The 18,014-nt window shown below is 42.0% G+C and overlaps 1 protein-coding gene across 1 annotated transcript in view; it reads left to right on the top strand.

Annotated features, from left to right (window-relative positions):
* LOC137423798 (gamma-glutamyl hydrolase) overlaps window positions 1–18,014 on the top strand; it is a 98,310-nt gene that overhangs the window by 15,853 nt on the left and 64,443 nt on the right. Inside the window, exon 2 of the mRNA XM_068111314.2 lies at window positions 11,719–11,805. Coding sequence (XP_067967415.2) covers window positions 11,719–11,805 — 87 coding nt within the window. The remainder of the gene's footprint in view (window positions 1–11,718; window positions 11,806–18,014) is intronic.

Below are 18,014 nucleotides of genomic sequence, written 5' to 3'. Positions count from 1 at the left end.
ATCAGGAATTGGAACGTTGCGCCAACATCAGGAATTGGAACGTTGAACTAATATCAGGAATTGGATTTGTTCAGCCAACATCAGGAATTGGAATGTTCAGCCAACATCAGGAGTTGGAACGTTGAACCAACATCACGAATTGGAATGTTGCGCCAACATCAGGAATTGGAACGTTGAACCAACATCACGAATTGGAATGTTGCGCCAACATCAGGAATTGGAATGTTCAGCCAACATCAGGAATTGGAACATTGAGCCAACATCAGGAATTGGAACGTCGCGCCAACATCAGGAATTGGAATGTTGAACCAATATCAGGAATTGGAATGTTCAGCCAACATCAGGAATTGGAACGTTGAACCAACATCAGGAATTGGAACGTTGCACCAACATCAGGAATTGGAATGTTCAGCCAATATCAGGAATTGGAACGTTGCGCCAACATCAGGAATTGGAACATTGCGCCAACATCAGGAATTGGAATGTTCAGCCAACATCAGGAAATGGAACGTTGAAACAACATCAGGAATTGGAATGTTCAGCCAACATCAGGAATTGGAACGCTCTGCCAACATCAGGAATTGGAACGTTGCACCAACATCAGGAATTGGAACGTTGAACCAACATCAGGAATTGGAATGTTCAGACAACATCAGGAATTGGAACATTGAACCAACATCAGGAATTGGAATGTTCAGCCAACATCAGGTATTGGAACATTGAACCAACATCAGGAATTGGAATGTTGAGCTAACGTCAGGAATTGGAATGTTGAGGCAATGTCACTATTTTGGCTTGGTATAATGTAGAGTGAATAATACAATTTGTATTGTTTGTAGTTAATATCTATAATAATATAACTCCAATTTGTATCAACAGCACAGGTAAAGTCGGAAGACAGAGCTTTGTTTTTGTGAAATGTTTAAGGAGCGTTCCGTGACATATCTCGTGTCCGCCATCTGGAATATACAGGGTGTTGCACCAGGGAGAGTAAAAGGACAGTTGGTCCACGATAATCGGGTCGTATCCATGTAAAAGGACACTTGGTCCACGATAATCGGGTCGTATCATGTAAAAGGACACTTGGTCCATGATAATCGGGTCGTATCATGTAAAAGGACACTTGGTCCACGATAATCGGGTCGTATCCATGTAAAAGGACACTTGGTCCACGATAACCGGGTCGTATTATGTAAAAGGACAGTTGGTCCACGATAACCGGGTCGTATCATGTAAAAGGACACTTGGTCCATGATAATCGGGTCGTATCATGGAAAAGGACACTTGGTCCATGATAATCGGGTCGTATCCATGTAAAAGGACACTTGGTCCACGATAATCGGGTCGTATCCATGTAAAAGGACAGTTGGTCCACGATAACCGGGTCGTATCATGTAAAAGGACACTTGGTCCATGATAATCGGGTCGTATCATGTAAAAGGACACTTGGTCCACGATAATCGGGTCGTATCCATGTAAAAGGACAGTTGGTCCACGATAACCGGGTCGTATCATGTAAAAGGACACTTGGTCCATGATAATCGGGTCGTATCATGTAAAAGGACACTTGGTCCATGATAATCGGGTCGTATCCATGTAAAAGGACACTTGGTCCACGATAATCGGGTCGTATCCATGTCAAAGTACAGTTGGTCCACGATAACCGGGTCGTATCATGTAAAAGGACACTTGGTCCATGATAATCGGGTCGTATCATGTAAAAGGACACTTGGTCCACGATAATCGGGTCGTATCCATGTAAAAGGACACTTGGTCCACGATAACCGGGTCGTATTATGTAAAAGGACAGTTGGTCCATGATAACCGGGTCGTATCATGTAAAAGGACACTTGGTCCACGATAATCGGGTCGTATCCATGTAAAAGGACACTTGGTCCACGATAACCGGGTCGTATTATGTAAACGGACAGTTGATCCACGATAATCGGGTCGTATCCATGTAAAAGGACAGTTGGTCCACGATAACCAGGTCGTATCCGTGTAAAAGGACAGTTGGTCCACGATAACCGGGTCGTATCCATGTAAAAGGACAGTTGGTCCACGATAATCGGGTCGTATCCATGTAAAAGGACAGTTGGTCCACGATAACCAGGTCGTATCCGTGTAAAAGGACACTTGGTCCACGATAACCGGGTCGTATTTTGTAAAAGGACAGTTGATCCACGATAATCGGGTCGTATCCATGTAAAAGGACACTTGGTCCATGATAATCGGGTCGTATCCGTGTAAAAGGACAGTTGGTCCACGATAACCAGGTCGTATCCATGTAAAAGGACACTTGGTCCACAATAGCCGGATCGTATCCGTATAAAAGGACAGTTGGTCCACGAAGGCCGGGTCGTATCCATGTAAAAGGACAGTTGGTCCACGATAACCGGATCGTATCCGCGTTGTATTCATCAAATATTCACCTTTATACAAATATGTTTACACGCTTATCTTGGTGGTAGATTTTATCTCACCTGTAACAAAGTTCAGGGGAGCTTATGTGATGGCGCGTAGTCCGTCAGTCCATCCGTAAACACTTGAAACTTCTCCGAAACCGCTGATGGGATTACGACCAAATTTGGCACAAATTATATTTGTTGTGTTGTGACTAAAGTTTGTTCACGGCATTAAGAATATCGGGGCCTCAGGGGTCTACTGGGTGTCAAAGTGGATCCAGGTTTGACCCCCCAAAATAGGAATTTGCTTTTTCCTCTGAAACTACAAACACTATTTTGATGAAACTTGACCACAACCTTCCTCACCCATGATGTACCAAATTATGTTCACGGCATTAAAAAAAAATCTACCACTTTGGGGCTTTACGGGGGGGTTTTCCCCCAAAATAAGTATTTGCTTTATTCTCAGAAACAACACATGCAATTTCGATGAAACTTCACCACAACCTTCATCACCTGTGATGTACCAAAGTATGTTCACGGTATTAGAAAAATTGGGGTCTGAGGAGGTATATGGGGTTGGGGAAGTGGGGGGGTCCCCCAAAATAGGTATTTTTTTGTTTATTTTAAATCTTATGATTATGTGAGTATAATTATACATACTGCTACTGCACTGTCTTCTACCAACCACTGAAATTGGTTTAAAATACCTTTCGTTAGTGCAGTATACTGTTTACTCCACCAGGTGAGCACCAGGGGTATTGTCCCTGTGTTTGTTTTTTGGTCCACAACACTTAAAGGGAAACAAAACAACTAAACTCGATTTACTTACTATATTTCATATCTGATCATTCTCAATTAATGACATTTTCATTCCCTATGGCGATCTGAGGTTCCTGGTGTGAACTCGTGTGAATTGAACACCTGAAGGATACGAAGTAGATTTGCACATCCACGATCAAGATTGGGGTAATAATGTAATCTTCCAAAATTTAGATAAACACCTGTGGTTTCATAACAGGTGCCATCAATGCTCATTGGAAATTCAATGGGATTCTAACTGGAAGCCTTAATGGGATTCTAAATGGGAACCAAAATGAGATTCTAAATGGGAACCGAAATAGGATTCTAAATGGGATTTTAAATGGAAAACTAAATGGGATTCTGAATGGGATTCAAAATGGGAACATAAATGGGATTCTAAATAGGAACATAAATGGGATTCTAAATGGGAACCAAAATGGGATTCTAAAGAGGAACCCAAATAGGATTCTAAATGGGAACCTAAATGGGATTCTAAATGGGATTCTAAATAGGAACCGAAATGGGATTCTAAATAGGAACCTAAATGGGGACCTGAATGGGATTCTCAATGGGAACCTAAACTAAATTCTCAATGGGATCCTAAATGGGAACCTAAATGGGATTCTAAATATGAACCTAAATGGGATTCTAAATGGGAACCTAAATGGGATTCTAAATATGAACCTAAATGGGATCCTAAATGGGAACCTAAATGGGATTCTAAATATGAACCTAAATGGGATTCTAAATGGGAACCTAAATGGGATTCTAAATATGAACCTAAATGGGATTCTAAATGGGAACCTGAATGGGATTCTAAATGGGAACCTAAATGAGATTCTAAATGGGATTCTAAATATAAACGTAAATGGGATTCTGAATGGGATTCTAAATGGAATTCTAAATGGGAACCTAAATGGGATTCTAAATATAAATCTAAATGGGATTCTAAATAGGAACCTAAATAGGAACCTAAATGGGATTCTAAATGGGAACCTCATTGAGATTCTAAATGGGAATCTAAATGGGATTCTAAATGGGAACCTAAATGTGATTCTAAATGGGAACCTAAATAGGAACCTAAATGGGAACCTCATTGAGATTCTAAATGGGAACCTAAATGTGATTCTAAATGGGAACCTAAATGGGAACCTGAATGTGATTCGAAATGTGAACCTGAATGTGATTCTAAATGCGAACCTAATTGGGACTCCAAATGGGAACCTAAATGGGATTCTAAATGGAAACCTAAATGGGATTCTAAATGGGAACCTGAATGGGATTCTAAATGGAAACCTAAATGGGATTCTAAATGTAAACCTGAATGGGAACCTAATTGAGATTCTAAATGGGAACCTAAATGGGAACCGAAATGGGATTCTAAATGTAAACCTAAATGGGATTCTAAATGTAAACCTGAATGGGAACCTAATTGAGATTCTAAATGGGAACCTAAATGGGATTCTAAATGTAAACCTGAATGGGAACCTAAATGGGATTCTAAATGGGAACCTAATTGAGATTCTAAATGGGAACCTAAATGGGAACCGAAATGGGATTCTAAATGGAAACCTAAATGGGATTCTAAATGTAAACCTGAATGGGAACCTAATTGAGATTCTAAATGGGAACCTAAATGGGATTCTAAATGTAAACCTGAATGGGAACCTAATTGAGATTCTAAATGGGAACCTAATTGAGATTCTAAATGGGAACCTAAATGGGAACCGAAATGGGATTCTAAATGGAAACCTAAATGGGATTCTAAATGTAAACCTAAATGGGAACCTAATTGAGATTCTAAATGGGAACCTAAATGGGAACCGAAATGGGATTCTAAACGTGATTCTAAACGTGATTCTAAATGGGAGCCTAAATGGGATTCTAAATGGGAACCTAAATGGGATTCTAAATGGGAACCTGAATGGGATTCTAAATGGAAACCTAAATGGGATTCTAAATGTAAACCTGAATGGGAACCTAATTGAGATTCTAAATGGGAACCTAAATGGGAACCGAAATGGGATTCTAAATGGAAACCTAAATGGGATTCTAAATGTAAACTTGAATGGGAACCTAATTGAGATTCTAAATGGGAACCTAAATGGGATTCTAAATGTAAACCTAAATGGGAACCTAATTGAGATTCTAAATGGGAACCTAAATGGGAACCTAAATGGGATTCTAAATGGAAACCTAAATGGGATTCTAAATGGAAACCTAAATGGGATTCTAAATGTAAACCTGAATGGGAACCTAATTGAGATTCTAAATGGGAACCTAAATGGGAACCGAAATGGGATTCTAAACGTGATTCTAAACGTGATTCTAAATGGGAGCCTAAATGGGATTCTAAATGGGAACCTAAATGGGATTCTAAATGTAAACCTGAATGGGATTCTAAATGTAAACCTGAATGGGAACCTAATTGAGATTCTAAATGGGAACCTAAATGGGAACCGAAATGGGATTCTAAACGTGATTCTAAACGTGATTCTAAATGGGAGCCTAAATGGGATTCTAAATGGGAACCTAAATGGGATTCTAAATGTAAACCTGAATGGGAACCTAATTGAGATCCTAAATGGGAACCTAAATGGGATTCTAAACGTGATTCTAAATGGGAGCCGAAATGGGAGCCTAAATGGGATTCTAAATGGGAACCTGAATGGGATTCTAAATGGAAACCTGAATGGGATTCTAAATGGAAACCTGAATGGGAACCTCATTGAGATTCTAAATGGGAACCTCAATGGGAACCTAATTGAGATTCTAAATGGGAACCTAAATGTGATTCTAAATGGGAACCTAAATGTGATTCTAAATGGGAACCTAAATGGGATTCTAAATGGAAACCTGAATGGGATTCTAAATGGAAACCTGAATGGGAACCTCATTGAGATTCTAAATGGGAACCTAAATGAGAACCTAAATGGGAACCTCAATGGGAACCTAAATGGGAACCTAAATGGGAACCTCATTGAGATTCTAAATGGGAACCTCTGAGAACCTAAATGGGAACCTCAATGGGAACCTAAATGGGAACCTCATTGAGATTCTAAATGGGAACCTAAATGTGATTCTAAATGGGAACCTCAATGGGAACCTAAATGGGAACCTAAATGGGAACCTCATTGAGAACCTACATGGGAACCTCAATGGGAACCTAAATGGGAACCTCATTGAGATTCTAAATGGGAACCTAAATGTGATTCTAAATGGGAACCTAAATGAGAACCTAAATGGGAACCTCACTGGGAACCTCAATGGGAACCTAAATGGGAACCTCATTGAGATTCTAAATGGGAACCTAAATGTGATTCTAAATGGGAACCTCAATGGGAACCTAAATGGGAACCTAAATGGGAACCTCATTGAGATTTTAAATGGGAACCTAAATGTGATTCTAAATGGGAACCTAAATGGTAAAATAAATGGGAACCTGAATGGGAACCTAATTGAGATTCTAAATGGGAACCTCATTGAGATTCTAAATGGGAACCTAAATGGGATTCTAAATGGGAACCTAAATGGGATTCTTCTAAATGGAAACCTGAATGGGAACCTAATTGAGATTCTAAATGGGATTCTAAATGGAAACCTAAATGGGATTCTTCTAAATGGGAACCTGCATGGGAACCTCATTGAGATTCTAAATGGGAACCTAAATGGGATTCTAAATGGAAACCGAATCTCTTTTTCAAAAGTTATATCAAGTGGTATTACCTGTTTTACTTTACTGGAGGCTCATATATCACAGGTATAAGAATACGTCACTCATGGGTGGCCGCCAAGCCACAGGTAACTCATGGGTGGCTGCCAAGCCATAGGTAACTCATGGGTGGCCACCAAGCAATAGGTAACTCATGGGTGGCCACCAAGCAATAGGTAACTCATGGGTGGCTGCCAAGCCAATAGGTAACTCATGGGTGGCTGCCAAGCCGTACGTCACTTGTGGGTGGCCGCTATGCCATAGGTAACTCATGGGTGGCCGCCAAGCCATAGGTAACTCATGGGTGGCTGCCAGGCCGTACATCACTTGTGGGTGGCCGCTATGCCATAGGTAACTCGTGGGTGGCTGCCATGATGTATGTCACTCGTGGGTGGCCGCCAAGCCATACCACAAAGCCATAGGTAACTTGTGGGTGGCTGCCAAGCCTTAGGTAACTCGTGGGTGGCTGCCAAGCCATAGGTAACTTGTGGGTGGCTGCCAAGCCATAGGTAACTCGTGGGTGGCCACCTAGCCATAGGTAACTCATGGGTGGCTGCCAAGCCATAGGTAACTCGTGGGTGGCCGCCATGATGTATGTCACTCGTGGGTGGCCGCCACACCACAGGTAACATGTACGTGGCCACCAAGCCGTACCACAAAGCCATAGGTAACTTGTGGGTGGCCGCCAAGCCGTACGTCACTCGTGGGTGGCCGCCACGCCGTAGGGACTCGGTGGCCGCCACACCACAGGTAATTCCAGGGTGGTCATCACCATGCCACAGGTAACTTGTGCGACGCCACCATACACAGGTAACTTGTGCGAGGCCGCCATACACAGGTAACTTGTGCGAGGCCGCCATACACAGGTAACTTGTGCGAGGCCGCCATACACAGGTAACTTGTGTGACGCTAGTATATGTCTCCGTGGGGAATTCATTGATTCATTGTCTGTCAAACGCATGTAGCGTAAATAGGATCCAAGAAATGGTACAATTTGTTTTCAACAAGATGAAAATCACTCACAGGTGACCACACTGAGGCTAACTGAGATACCACGTGACTCCACACCTCTAAACCTGCTTTTTTGGTCAATAATGTCATGCATCCATATGGCAATGTGGACATGTGTTGGACCATGTGGGGTCTTGTGCTCGAGATAATCAAATTAAAATAACGTGACACCATTATTGGGGGTGTTGTTGTTGTTGTTGTTGTTGATTATCTCCGGTCAGTTATGTTTGAACAGGCCCGTGGCATGGAGATAGTCGATCGAGCAACCAGGAGCGCCCCAGAGATCCCTCACATCTAAGATGGTGCTCTCTTAACTACGCAAAGTCAGGACCACACAGTCTTCCGTGACGTGTGTTATCGTGTCTGGGGTGGCCACGCAGAGGTTGCAGGTGTTGTCAGTGGTGCTGTCGTGTCCATGTTTATATTGTAAAATAAAATCTGAGGGTGGTGTCATGGTGGTGGCAACAAAGGTGAACACGATCAGACCTGGGGGTAATTTCTGCGTCTCGTCGACAGGTCTCGAAGGTTTTAGTACAGGCCAGGTGGACCAATCACCGCTCCTCGTGCAGTGGACGAAACCACCTCTGGTCTTGGAGCGAGTTTTACATGTTGGGCAAATATATATTGTGGTGGCACTGAGTTAGTTTATATGACTCCAGCTAGAAGGAGGTGAGGATTGCCGGAGGGAGGCGACTCCCCCAAAGAGGAAAAATAAATGTTGTTGTGGATACTTTATGTGGTGATTTGAGTGATTGTGTGTGAGGGGATCATGTGGACGATGAGAGTGAGTGGGCCGGTCCAATGAAGACCAATCTGCACGATGACCGTGGTCAGTGGTCAGGCTGTCCTGAAAAATCCGAGTAGCAGGGAAGAGTGGGAAAGATTTGGCCGCCATCTTGTATTGGGTGGTACAACCACCACGAAGAGGCATCCCTGATAGTTGCCTGTCCATTATATGGCTTTTTCTGAGTGAACCTGTCACAGATCACGAATAGGGTGTGCAATGTGAATGCTCCATAACCCAGCCAATTATATCGGTGTGATACAAAATGTAGTGGGAAGTGAATTGGTAATATTCAAGTGGTAAAATGAATGAGAAGTTGAAGGTGGAATGTGAAGCTCATATATGATTTTATACACCGAGGATAAGGTTACAATTGGACATCGGTGTACCTTACAACAACATTATTCGTCAATGGAAAAATGTACTCACGATAAAAGATTTTACCCTGGGATGCCACCACCGGGAGCTAGAGGAGAGCACAACACCGTACGGGCCAAGCCTTGTATGTAGAGTGTCTGGTTCACGGTCAGTGAACGCAAAGAGATAAACTACATGGCCAAAAGTATGCGGACACCCCTTCTAATTAGAGGATTCGGCTGTTTCAGCCACACCCATTGCTGACAGGTATATATAATTAATCAAGCACACAGCCGTGCAATCTCCGTAGACAAACATTGGCTATAGAATGGGCTGTACCGAAGAGCTCAGTGACTTTCAATGTGGCACCGTCGTAGGATTCCACCTTTCCAACAAGTCAGTTCGTCAAATTTCTGCCCTGCTAGAGCTGCCCCGTTCACCTGTAAGTGCTATTATTGTGAAGTGGAAACGTCGAGGAGCAACAACAGCTCAGCCACGAAGTGGTAGGCCACACAAGCTCACAGAACGGGACCACTGAGTGCAGAAGCACATAGTGCATAAAAATCGTCTGTCCTCAGTTGCAGCACTCACTACCGAGTTCCAAACTACCTCGAGAAGCAACATCAGCACAACTGTTCGTCGGGATCTTCATGAAATGGGTTTCCATGGCCTAGCAGCCGCACACAAGCCTAAGATCACCATGTGCAATGCCAAGCGTCGGCTGGAGTGGTGTAAAGCTCGCCGCCATTGGACTCTGGAGCAGTGGAAACGCGTTCTCTGGAGTGATGAATCACGCTTCACCATCTGGAAGTCTGACGGATGAATATGGGATTGGTGGATGCCAGGAGAACACTACCTGCCCGAATACATAGTGCCAACTGTAAAGTTTGGTGGAGGAGGAATAATGGTCCGGGGCTGTTTTTCATGGTTCTGGCTCAGCCCCTTAGTTCCAGTGAAGGGAAATCTTTACATACTTTAAAAAATATATCATTGACAAACTTGTTGCAAGATTGTACCACTGGTAATCCATTGTGTGAAAGAAACTTGAGTAAAGAAAAAATATCTTTTTGACAGTTTCAATACGTGGACTTAGTTCGAAATGGGGCCTTATGGATCGGGTCTCGTCCGTCTGTCCCTGCGTCCGCAACCATATTTCGGACAGGTATGAACCGATTTTGTTCATACTTGGCATAAAAACAATAAATGATGGTATACATCAGCACATCATTTTCTTTCCCAATGCGACCAAAGATGGCTGACAGGCGGCCATTTTAGTTGTAAAAATCCCGATATTGAACACATCCTCAACCATTTCTCAGAAATTCATTTACCGATCTTGTTCAAACTTCGCACACAGATAATGAATTATCGCTTACTTATGCGCACCATTGTTTTTCCAGATCAGATCCAAGATGGCCGACTGTCGGCCATTTTGTAACTTAAACATGTCCCCAACCATTTCTCGGCCGTGCATGGATCGATTTTGTTCAGACTTCGCACAAATACATAACATGACGTTATAGATATGCAGAAGATTTTGTTTTATAATCCGACCAAAGACGGCCGACTGGTGGCCTTTATCTCCATACAGCAAAATTAGTAAAAGGGTTTTGCTAAAAGGGTTTGGTTAGGTTAAAAGGGTTAAAAGTGTAAGGCTAACCCTAACCCTAACCCTAACGCTAACCCTAACCCTAATCCTCAAGCATTTCTCAGAAATTCATTTACCGATCTTGTTCAAATTTCGCACACAGATAATGAATTATCGCTTACTTATGTGCACCATTGTTTTTAAGATCAGATACAAGATGGTCGACTGGCGGCCATTTTGTAACTTAAACATGTCCCCAACCATTTCTCAGAAATTCATTTACCGATCTTGTTCAAACTTCGCACACAGATAATGAATTTTATCGCTTACTTATGTGCACCATTGTTTTTGAGATCAGATACAAGATGGTCGACTGGCGGCCATTTTGTAACTTAAACATGTCCCCAACCATTTCTCAGAAATTCATTTACCGACCTTGTTCAAACTTCGCACACAGATAATGAATTATCGCTTAATTTATGCGCCCAATTGTTTTTCGAGATCAGATCCAAGATGGCCGACAGGCGGCCATTTCGTAAATTAACCACAGGGGCTATGACATTTTATGTCGTTGTCTCCTTATTTTGTAGTCCATTTGAGTGTCTGCTATATGTATCACATTTCCTGATCATACCTCCTTCATCATCAACGCATTGCCTCCACATTTTTGTATCGCAAACCAAGTACATTTTCATCTCGAAACTTTTCAAACACCATTGTAATCTTGAACTTGAAGATAGAGAGACGCCAATCTGTTTTGCAACTCCAAACACCGACAACATGCGGCATCTTACGCAGAATTGCAGATGGAATCACGGAACCACCTAATCCATCATTTTTTGTCATAATCCATCATTTCCCACAGTGGAGTCAAATATCCACGTGACAACTTCCATTCTAGATATTTCCAGTAAAATCATTCTCTCACAGGTCTGATGGACAACATGTCGCCCGAACAAGCTTTAAATGACACTGCATTTATCTTAATTACTGAGATGTGTTCAATTGTTGTTGTCAAGTATTAATGGAGTGTGTGTGCGTGTCTGTTTGTCTGCAGAAATGACTCCAGTTTTCATCTTCTTGCCGTTGTTTTGTATCTGGGGTGCGAATGCTTCCCCTGTGATCAACCTTCGACCTGTTATCGGTGAGTCTGGTCGCACACGTGATAACGATTGTAAACTTTACCATCGAAAATGCAGCTGCGGTTGTTGTTTGAACATTGTTTACCATAAAAGTGGAAATATGTTGGAGTTTCAATCATTTACAAAGTTTGCTTGGGGTCGATAAAGATCGGGACTCTGGAACACTATTTGTGACAACAAGATACTGATGACATAAACATTTACAGCTTTTGAATCTGAGAAATGGTGAAAGGTGTGCCGAGGCACACGTAACTCGGAGGCTGCCACAGGTAACTCGTGGGTGGCCACCACACCACAGGTCACTCGAGGGTGGCCACCACACCACAGGTCACACGAGGGTGGTCACCACACCACAGGTCACTCGTGGGTGGCTGCAATGCCACAGCTAACTTGGGAGACGCCACACCACAGGTAACTCGAGGATGGCCACCATGCCACAGGTAACTCGAGGATGGCCACCATGCCACAGGTAACTCGAGGATGGCCACCATGCCACAGGTAACTCGAGGATGGCCACCATGCCACAGGTATCTCGTGGTTGGCCGCCACACCATAGGTCACTCAAAGGTGGCTGCCATGCCACAGCTAATTTGGGAGTTGCCACACCACAGGTAACTCGAAGATGGCCACCATGGCACAGGTAACTTGTGGGTGGCTGCCACGCCACAGCTAACTCGGGAGCCGCCACACCACATATAACTCGAGTGTGGCCACCATGCCGTAGGTAACTAGTGCGTGGCTGTCATACCACAGGTAACTCGTGGGTGGCCGCTAAGCTGAAGGTAACTCGTGGGTGACTGCCACGCCACAGGTAAGTTGTGTGAGGCCGCCACACCGCACACCTACGCAAGACTAAGCAGTTTACGTTTTTCATCCCACTTATAGGTCGGATCTGAATGTTCTTGCCACCTACCCAACTCTTCCACCTAGTTTTGTCATAATCCGTCCACAAGTTTTACAAATATCTTGCTATATATCGTTTTTGGCCCCATTGTTCAATGGTGAAGAATCAGTGAAAAAAATTTCTCGGATCCAGATCAGGATTCGGATCTTCACCAAAATTGAATCATCTCTTCCTAGTCAAAGACCCAACCTGTCCACCAAGTTTCGTCCGAATCCGTCCACAACTTTTTGAGATATCCTGCTCATGGACAACTTGCTTTGTTACTCCCGCCAGGGAGTAATGCATTCAATCGTGTCCGTTCGTGTGTGTGTCCGTCCGTGTGTGTGTCCGTCCGTGCGTGCGTGTGTCCGTCCGTGTGTGTGTCCGTCCGTGTGTTCGTGTGTTTGTGAACAAGATATCTGGAAAAGTTCTGAACGGATTTGGATGAAAGTTGGTGGGATGATTGCCCTTGGGATAAGGAAGAATTGATTAGTTTTTGGTGAAGCTCAGGATATTATTCCGGATCCAGGAATTTTTTGAAGGATTTTTTACCATTGGAAGATAGGGCTCATTTTTTTTTTTACATTATCTTCTATATATTCTATATTTAACATTTGATATGAAAATAATTTTCATATTTGTTGTAAATGTAGTTTAAACTCGTGGTTATGCATTAGAGCGGTGTATTTTTTATAGCAGCGTCATCTTCAATGTTCTTTTTTTTTTTCTAATAAAAACATATTCTGTCATTTTAAAACCACCAAAGTGTGTATTAGGTTTCCCCGTTTCATAAAATGTATCGTTTGATATGTATAATGCTTTAAAACTGTTTATTTATTTATTTATTTTTACCTCAGAAGATATATCAACATTTACCTCAGCGAATGTCAATCGCAGTGTCAGTATTTGATGAACTTATAAAGACTTTGTAACGAGGTGAGCTATAAGTGTGACCAGCATGTGCACGGGATTCTTCCCAGAAGAATGAGTGGTCGCATTAGCTTGTACGACTTCAAATGAGCGAGTTTTGTTTTGACGTTTGGGCCAGTTTTACATGTTGTATCCCCAAGGAATGAAACGAACGTTTTTCCTGGCTTACAATTTTATTTGAAGTCACACATGCCTCAAAATACACTCACTTGTATAGAATTGAACGCTGAATCCGAAAATGTAAGTGAAATTGCCTTGTTTTTTTTACATTATCTTCCATATATTCTAAATATATATCTGTGCAGTGTCTGTCTTGTGTTGTCACTGAACTACTCCCTCAAACTTTTGTGAACTCGTACTATTCCAACTTGACCCACGGCGGGAGTATGCGCTCTAATGAGTGGCGTTCTAGTTCCTTATTTTTTCGTTGCCTCAATCTTCGACTGGCAGGTCACCGAAAGTTACTTGTTCCACATCCTGAAGGCAATTTATTTTCTGAAATCAGGAATTTTTCAGGACTTAAAAAAAAGGGATTTAAGGTCAAATGTAAAACCCTTTAGGTATTTCCATAGGTTCATTACCTCCGCCACCAAAGGTGGATGGAGGTTATGTTTTCACCCATGTCTGTTTGTCTGTCCGTTTGTTTGTGAACAAAATATCTCAAAAAGTTGTGGACGGATTAGGACGAAATTTTGCAGAGATGTAGCGAATGTGACATAGACTAAATCATTAGATTTTCGTGAAGATTCGGATTCGGATCCGGCTACTAGAATTTTAAAAATGATTCTTCACCATTGGGAGATTGGGCCAAAAACAATATATAGAAGGATATCTCCAAAAGTTATGGATGGATTTGGATGAAACTTGGTGGACCCGTTGGGTGTCTGACAAGGACAAATAGATTCGATTTTGGTAAAGATCTGAATATGAATTCGGATATGAGAATTATTTAATTCTTTAAGTGATTCTTCACCATTGGGAGATAGGGCCAAAAACTATATATTGCGGGATATCTCAAAAAGTTATGGACGGATTTGGACGAAACTTGGTGGACCATTTGGGTGTCTGACAAGGAGGATTCAAATCTATTTTAGTGAAGATCTGAATAGGGATTCGGATACGAGTATTATTAAATTTTTAAGTGATTCTTCACCATTGAGAGATAGGGCCAAAAACGATACATAGCGGGATATCTCAAAAAGTTATGGATGGATTTGGATGCAACTTGGTGGACCCGTTGGGTGTCTGACAAGGACAAATAGATTCGATTTTGGTAAAGATCTGAATATGAATTCGGATATGAGAATTATTTAATTCTTTAAGTGATTCTTCACCATTGGGAGATAGGGCCAAAAACTATATATTGCGGGATATCTCAAAAGGTTATGGACGGATTTGGACGAAACTTGGTGGACCATTTGGGTGTCTGACAAGGAGGATTCAAATCTATTTTGGTGAAGATCTGAATAGAGATTCGGATACGAGAATTATTTAATTTTTAAGTGAATCTTCACAATTGGGAGATAGGGCCAAAAACGATACATAGCGGGATATCTCAAAAAGTTATAGACGGATTTGGCCGAAACTTTTTGGACAGGTTGTGTGTGTGACAAGGAAGAATCGATTCGATTTTGGTGAAGATCCGGATACGGATCCCGCTCGTATAATTTTTGAAGTGATTCTTCACCATTGAGTGATGTGGCCAACCAGGTGGAGGTATGCTCTCAACTGAGTGCCATTCTAGTTACACTCGCCTCTGCATTTGAGTCTGTTTGTTACTTGCAAAATCGAAGATTTTTCAAGTATATTGGTCGGTTGCGTTTGTGGTTGTCTGTCTGTCTGTCTGTCTGTTTGTTTGTCACCGGCCTACGCCCTACAGGTCACAATTCTAAACCGATCGTCACGAAACTTCACCAAGTTGTATCGGTCGTCCCACTTGAGAAGCCTATTGTTTTGGGGTCAAAAGGTCAACATAGGCCAAAGGTCACCAACTTTGCCAAATTTCTAAAATCCTCAATTTTCATCCGATTGACTTGAAATTTGAAGAGGACTTGCATATCTGGTCACTGAATTCAACCACCAAGTATATTTGAGGTCAACATTGGCCAAAAAGTCAACATAGGCCAAATTTCTAAAATCCTCAATTTTCATCCGATTGACTTGAAATTTGAAGAGGACTTGCATATCTGGTCACTGAATTCAACCACCAAGTATATTTGAGGTCAACATAGGCCAAAAAGTCAACATAGGCCAAATTTCTAAAATCCTCAATTTTCATCCGATTGACTTGAAATTTGAAGAGGACTTGCATATGTGGTCACTGAATTCAACCACAAATTATATTTTAGTTGAACATAGGCAAAAAGGTCAACATAGGCCAAAGCGTCAACATAGGCCAAATTTCTAAAATCCTCAATTTTCATCCGATTGACTTGAAATTTGAAGAGGACTTGCATATGTGGTCACTGAATTCAACCACAAATTATATTTTAGTTGAACATCGGCAAAAAGGTCAACATTGGCCAAACGGTCAACATACGTCAAATTTCTAAAATCCTCAATTTTCATCCAATTGACTTGAAATTTGAAGATGACTTGCATATGTGGTCACTGAATTCAACCACAAATTATATTTTAGTTGAACATAGGCCAAAAGGTCAACATAGGCTGAATTTCTAAAATCACCAATTTTCATTTGATTGACTTGAAATTCTAAGAGGATTTACATATACTAGGGCGTGCCCGTACGTGGGTGCAAAAAAACATGCGTGCAAACAACAACAACAAAAAAAAACTTTGAAACCACGTGGCAGTAACGACCACAGAACCCCCCCCTCTATTTACATGAAATGGTTTGGTCCATTCGCAAAGCCAAAGCGAACGGCTTGCGAGTACGGTAGAACCCCCCCCCCCCCTCTATTTACATGAAATGGTTTGGTCCATTCGCAAAGCCAAAGCGAACGGCTGGTAAATAAATCGCCATAGCTCGGTAACTACTTCTCCGATTAATATGAAACCTTGAAAAGGCACATCCTCGGGTCCCCAGCAATATACCTGGCAAGTTTCAAGTATATCGGACCCGTGGTTGTCGAGAAACAGCGGTCACAGACAAACACACACACACACACACACACACACAGACACACACACAGAGATTACTGGAATTATAGATAGACTAGGGCATGCCCGTACTATATATATATCTAAAATTATATCCCCCCCCCCCCCTCTATTTACATGAAATGGTTTGGTCCATTCGCAAAGCCAAAGCGAACGGCTTGCGAGTACGGTGACAATCCCCCCCCCTCTATTTACATGAAATGGTTTGGTCCAAAGCGAACGGCTTGCGAGTACGGTGACAATCCCCCCCCCTCTATTTACATGAAATGGTTTGGTCCAAAGCGAACGGCTTGCGAGTACGGTGACAATCCCCCCCCTCTATTTACATGAAATGGTTTGGTCCAAAGCGAACGGCTTGCGGAGTTTGGTAAAGAAATCGCCATAGCTCGGTAACTACTTGTCCGATTAATATGAAACCTTGAAAAGGCACATCCTCGGGTCCCCAGCAATATACCTGGCAAGTTTCAAGTATATCGGACCCGTGGTTGTCGAGAAACAGCGGTCACAGACAAACACACAAACACACAAACACACAAACACACAAACACACAGACACACAGACACACAGAGATTACTGGAATTATAGATAGATGGTCACTGAATTAAACCACCAACTATTTTTGAGGTCAACATAGGCCAAAAGGTCAACATAGGCCAAGTTTTTAAAATCCTCAATTTTCATCCGATTGACTTGAAAATTGAACAGCATTTGCACATCGTGTCACTAAATAGGGAAACTAACTATTTTGAGGTCAAAAGGTCAAAGGTCAACTCAAGGTCAACTATAACAAAAATCATCATTTTTCATCTGAAAAATCGTCACTTTTCTTCCTGTTGACCCGAGCTTTGATCAAGATTGTCAATTTTTATCTTGATGAAATGGACAATTTGCTGTATCAATGGAATTTTTTTCTTGGGGGTGGGGGGCAGATTTTGCAAGTATCGTGCTCCGCATGATGTCTTCTTGTTTGTTTGTTTGTTTGTCTGTTTGTCCACACAGAATAAATATGATTTTCTCTGCAACCGTTGGTCCGATTGACAGGAAATTTTCACCGTAGGTGCAACTCCACCTGTAGAATTTTTTTATGATAATTATGACATCATAGGTCACGTGGTTCGGCCGCCATCTTGGAAAAATCGGAATTTTTTGCATCTCTATATCTCGGAAAGCGCTAAATAGAAAAAATTGAGACATGGCTCATTGTAAAGAACTCTCCATGGGGAATAAAATATGTTAATGATGATGTCATAGGTGCCTCAATTATGACGTCATAATTC

The sequence above is a fragment of the Myxine glutinosa genome, chromosome 3, assembly GCF_964187855.1.
Source record: "Myxine glutinosa chromosome 3, kmMyxGlut1.1, whole genome shotgun sequence".
In the NCBI taxonomy this organism is placed as follows: domain Eukaryota; kingdom Metazoa; phylum Chordata; class Myxini; order Myxiniformes; family Myxinidae; genus Myxine; species Myxine glutinosa.
The sequence above is the reverse complement of the archived record's forward strand: the minus strand, read 5'-3'. Positions and strand labels throughout refer to the sequence as shown.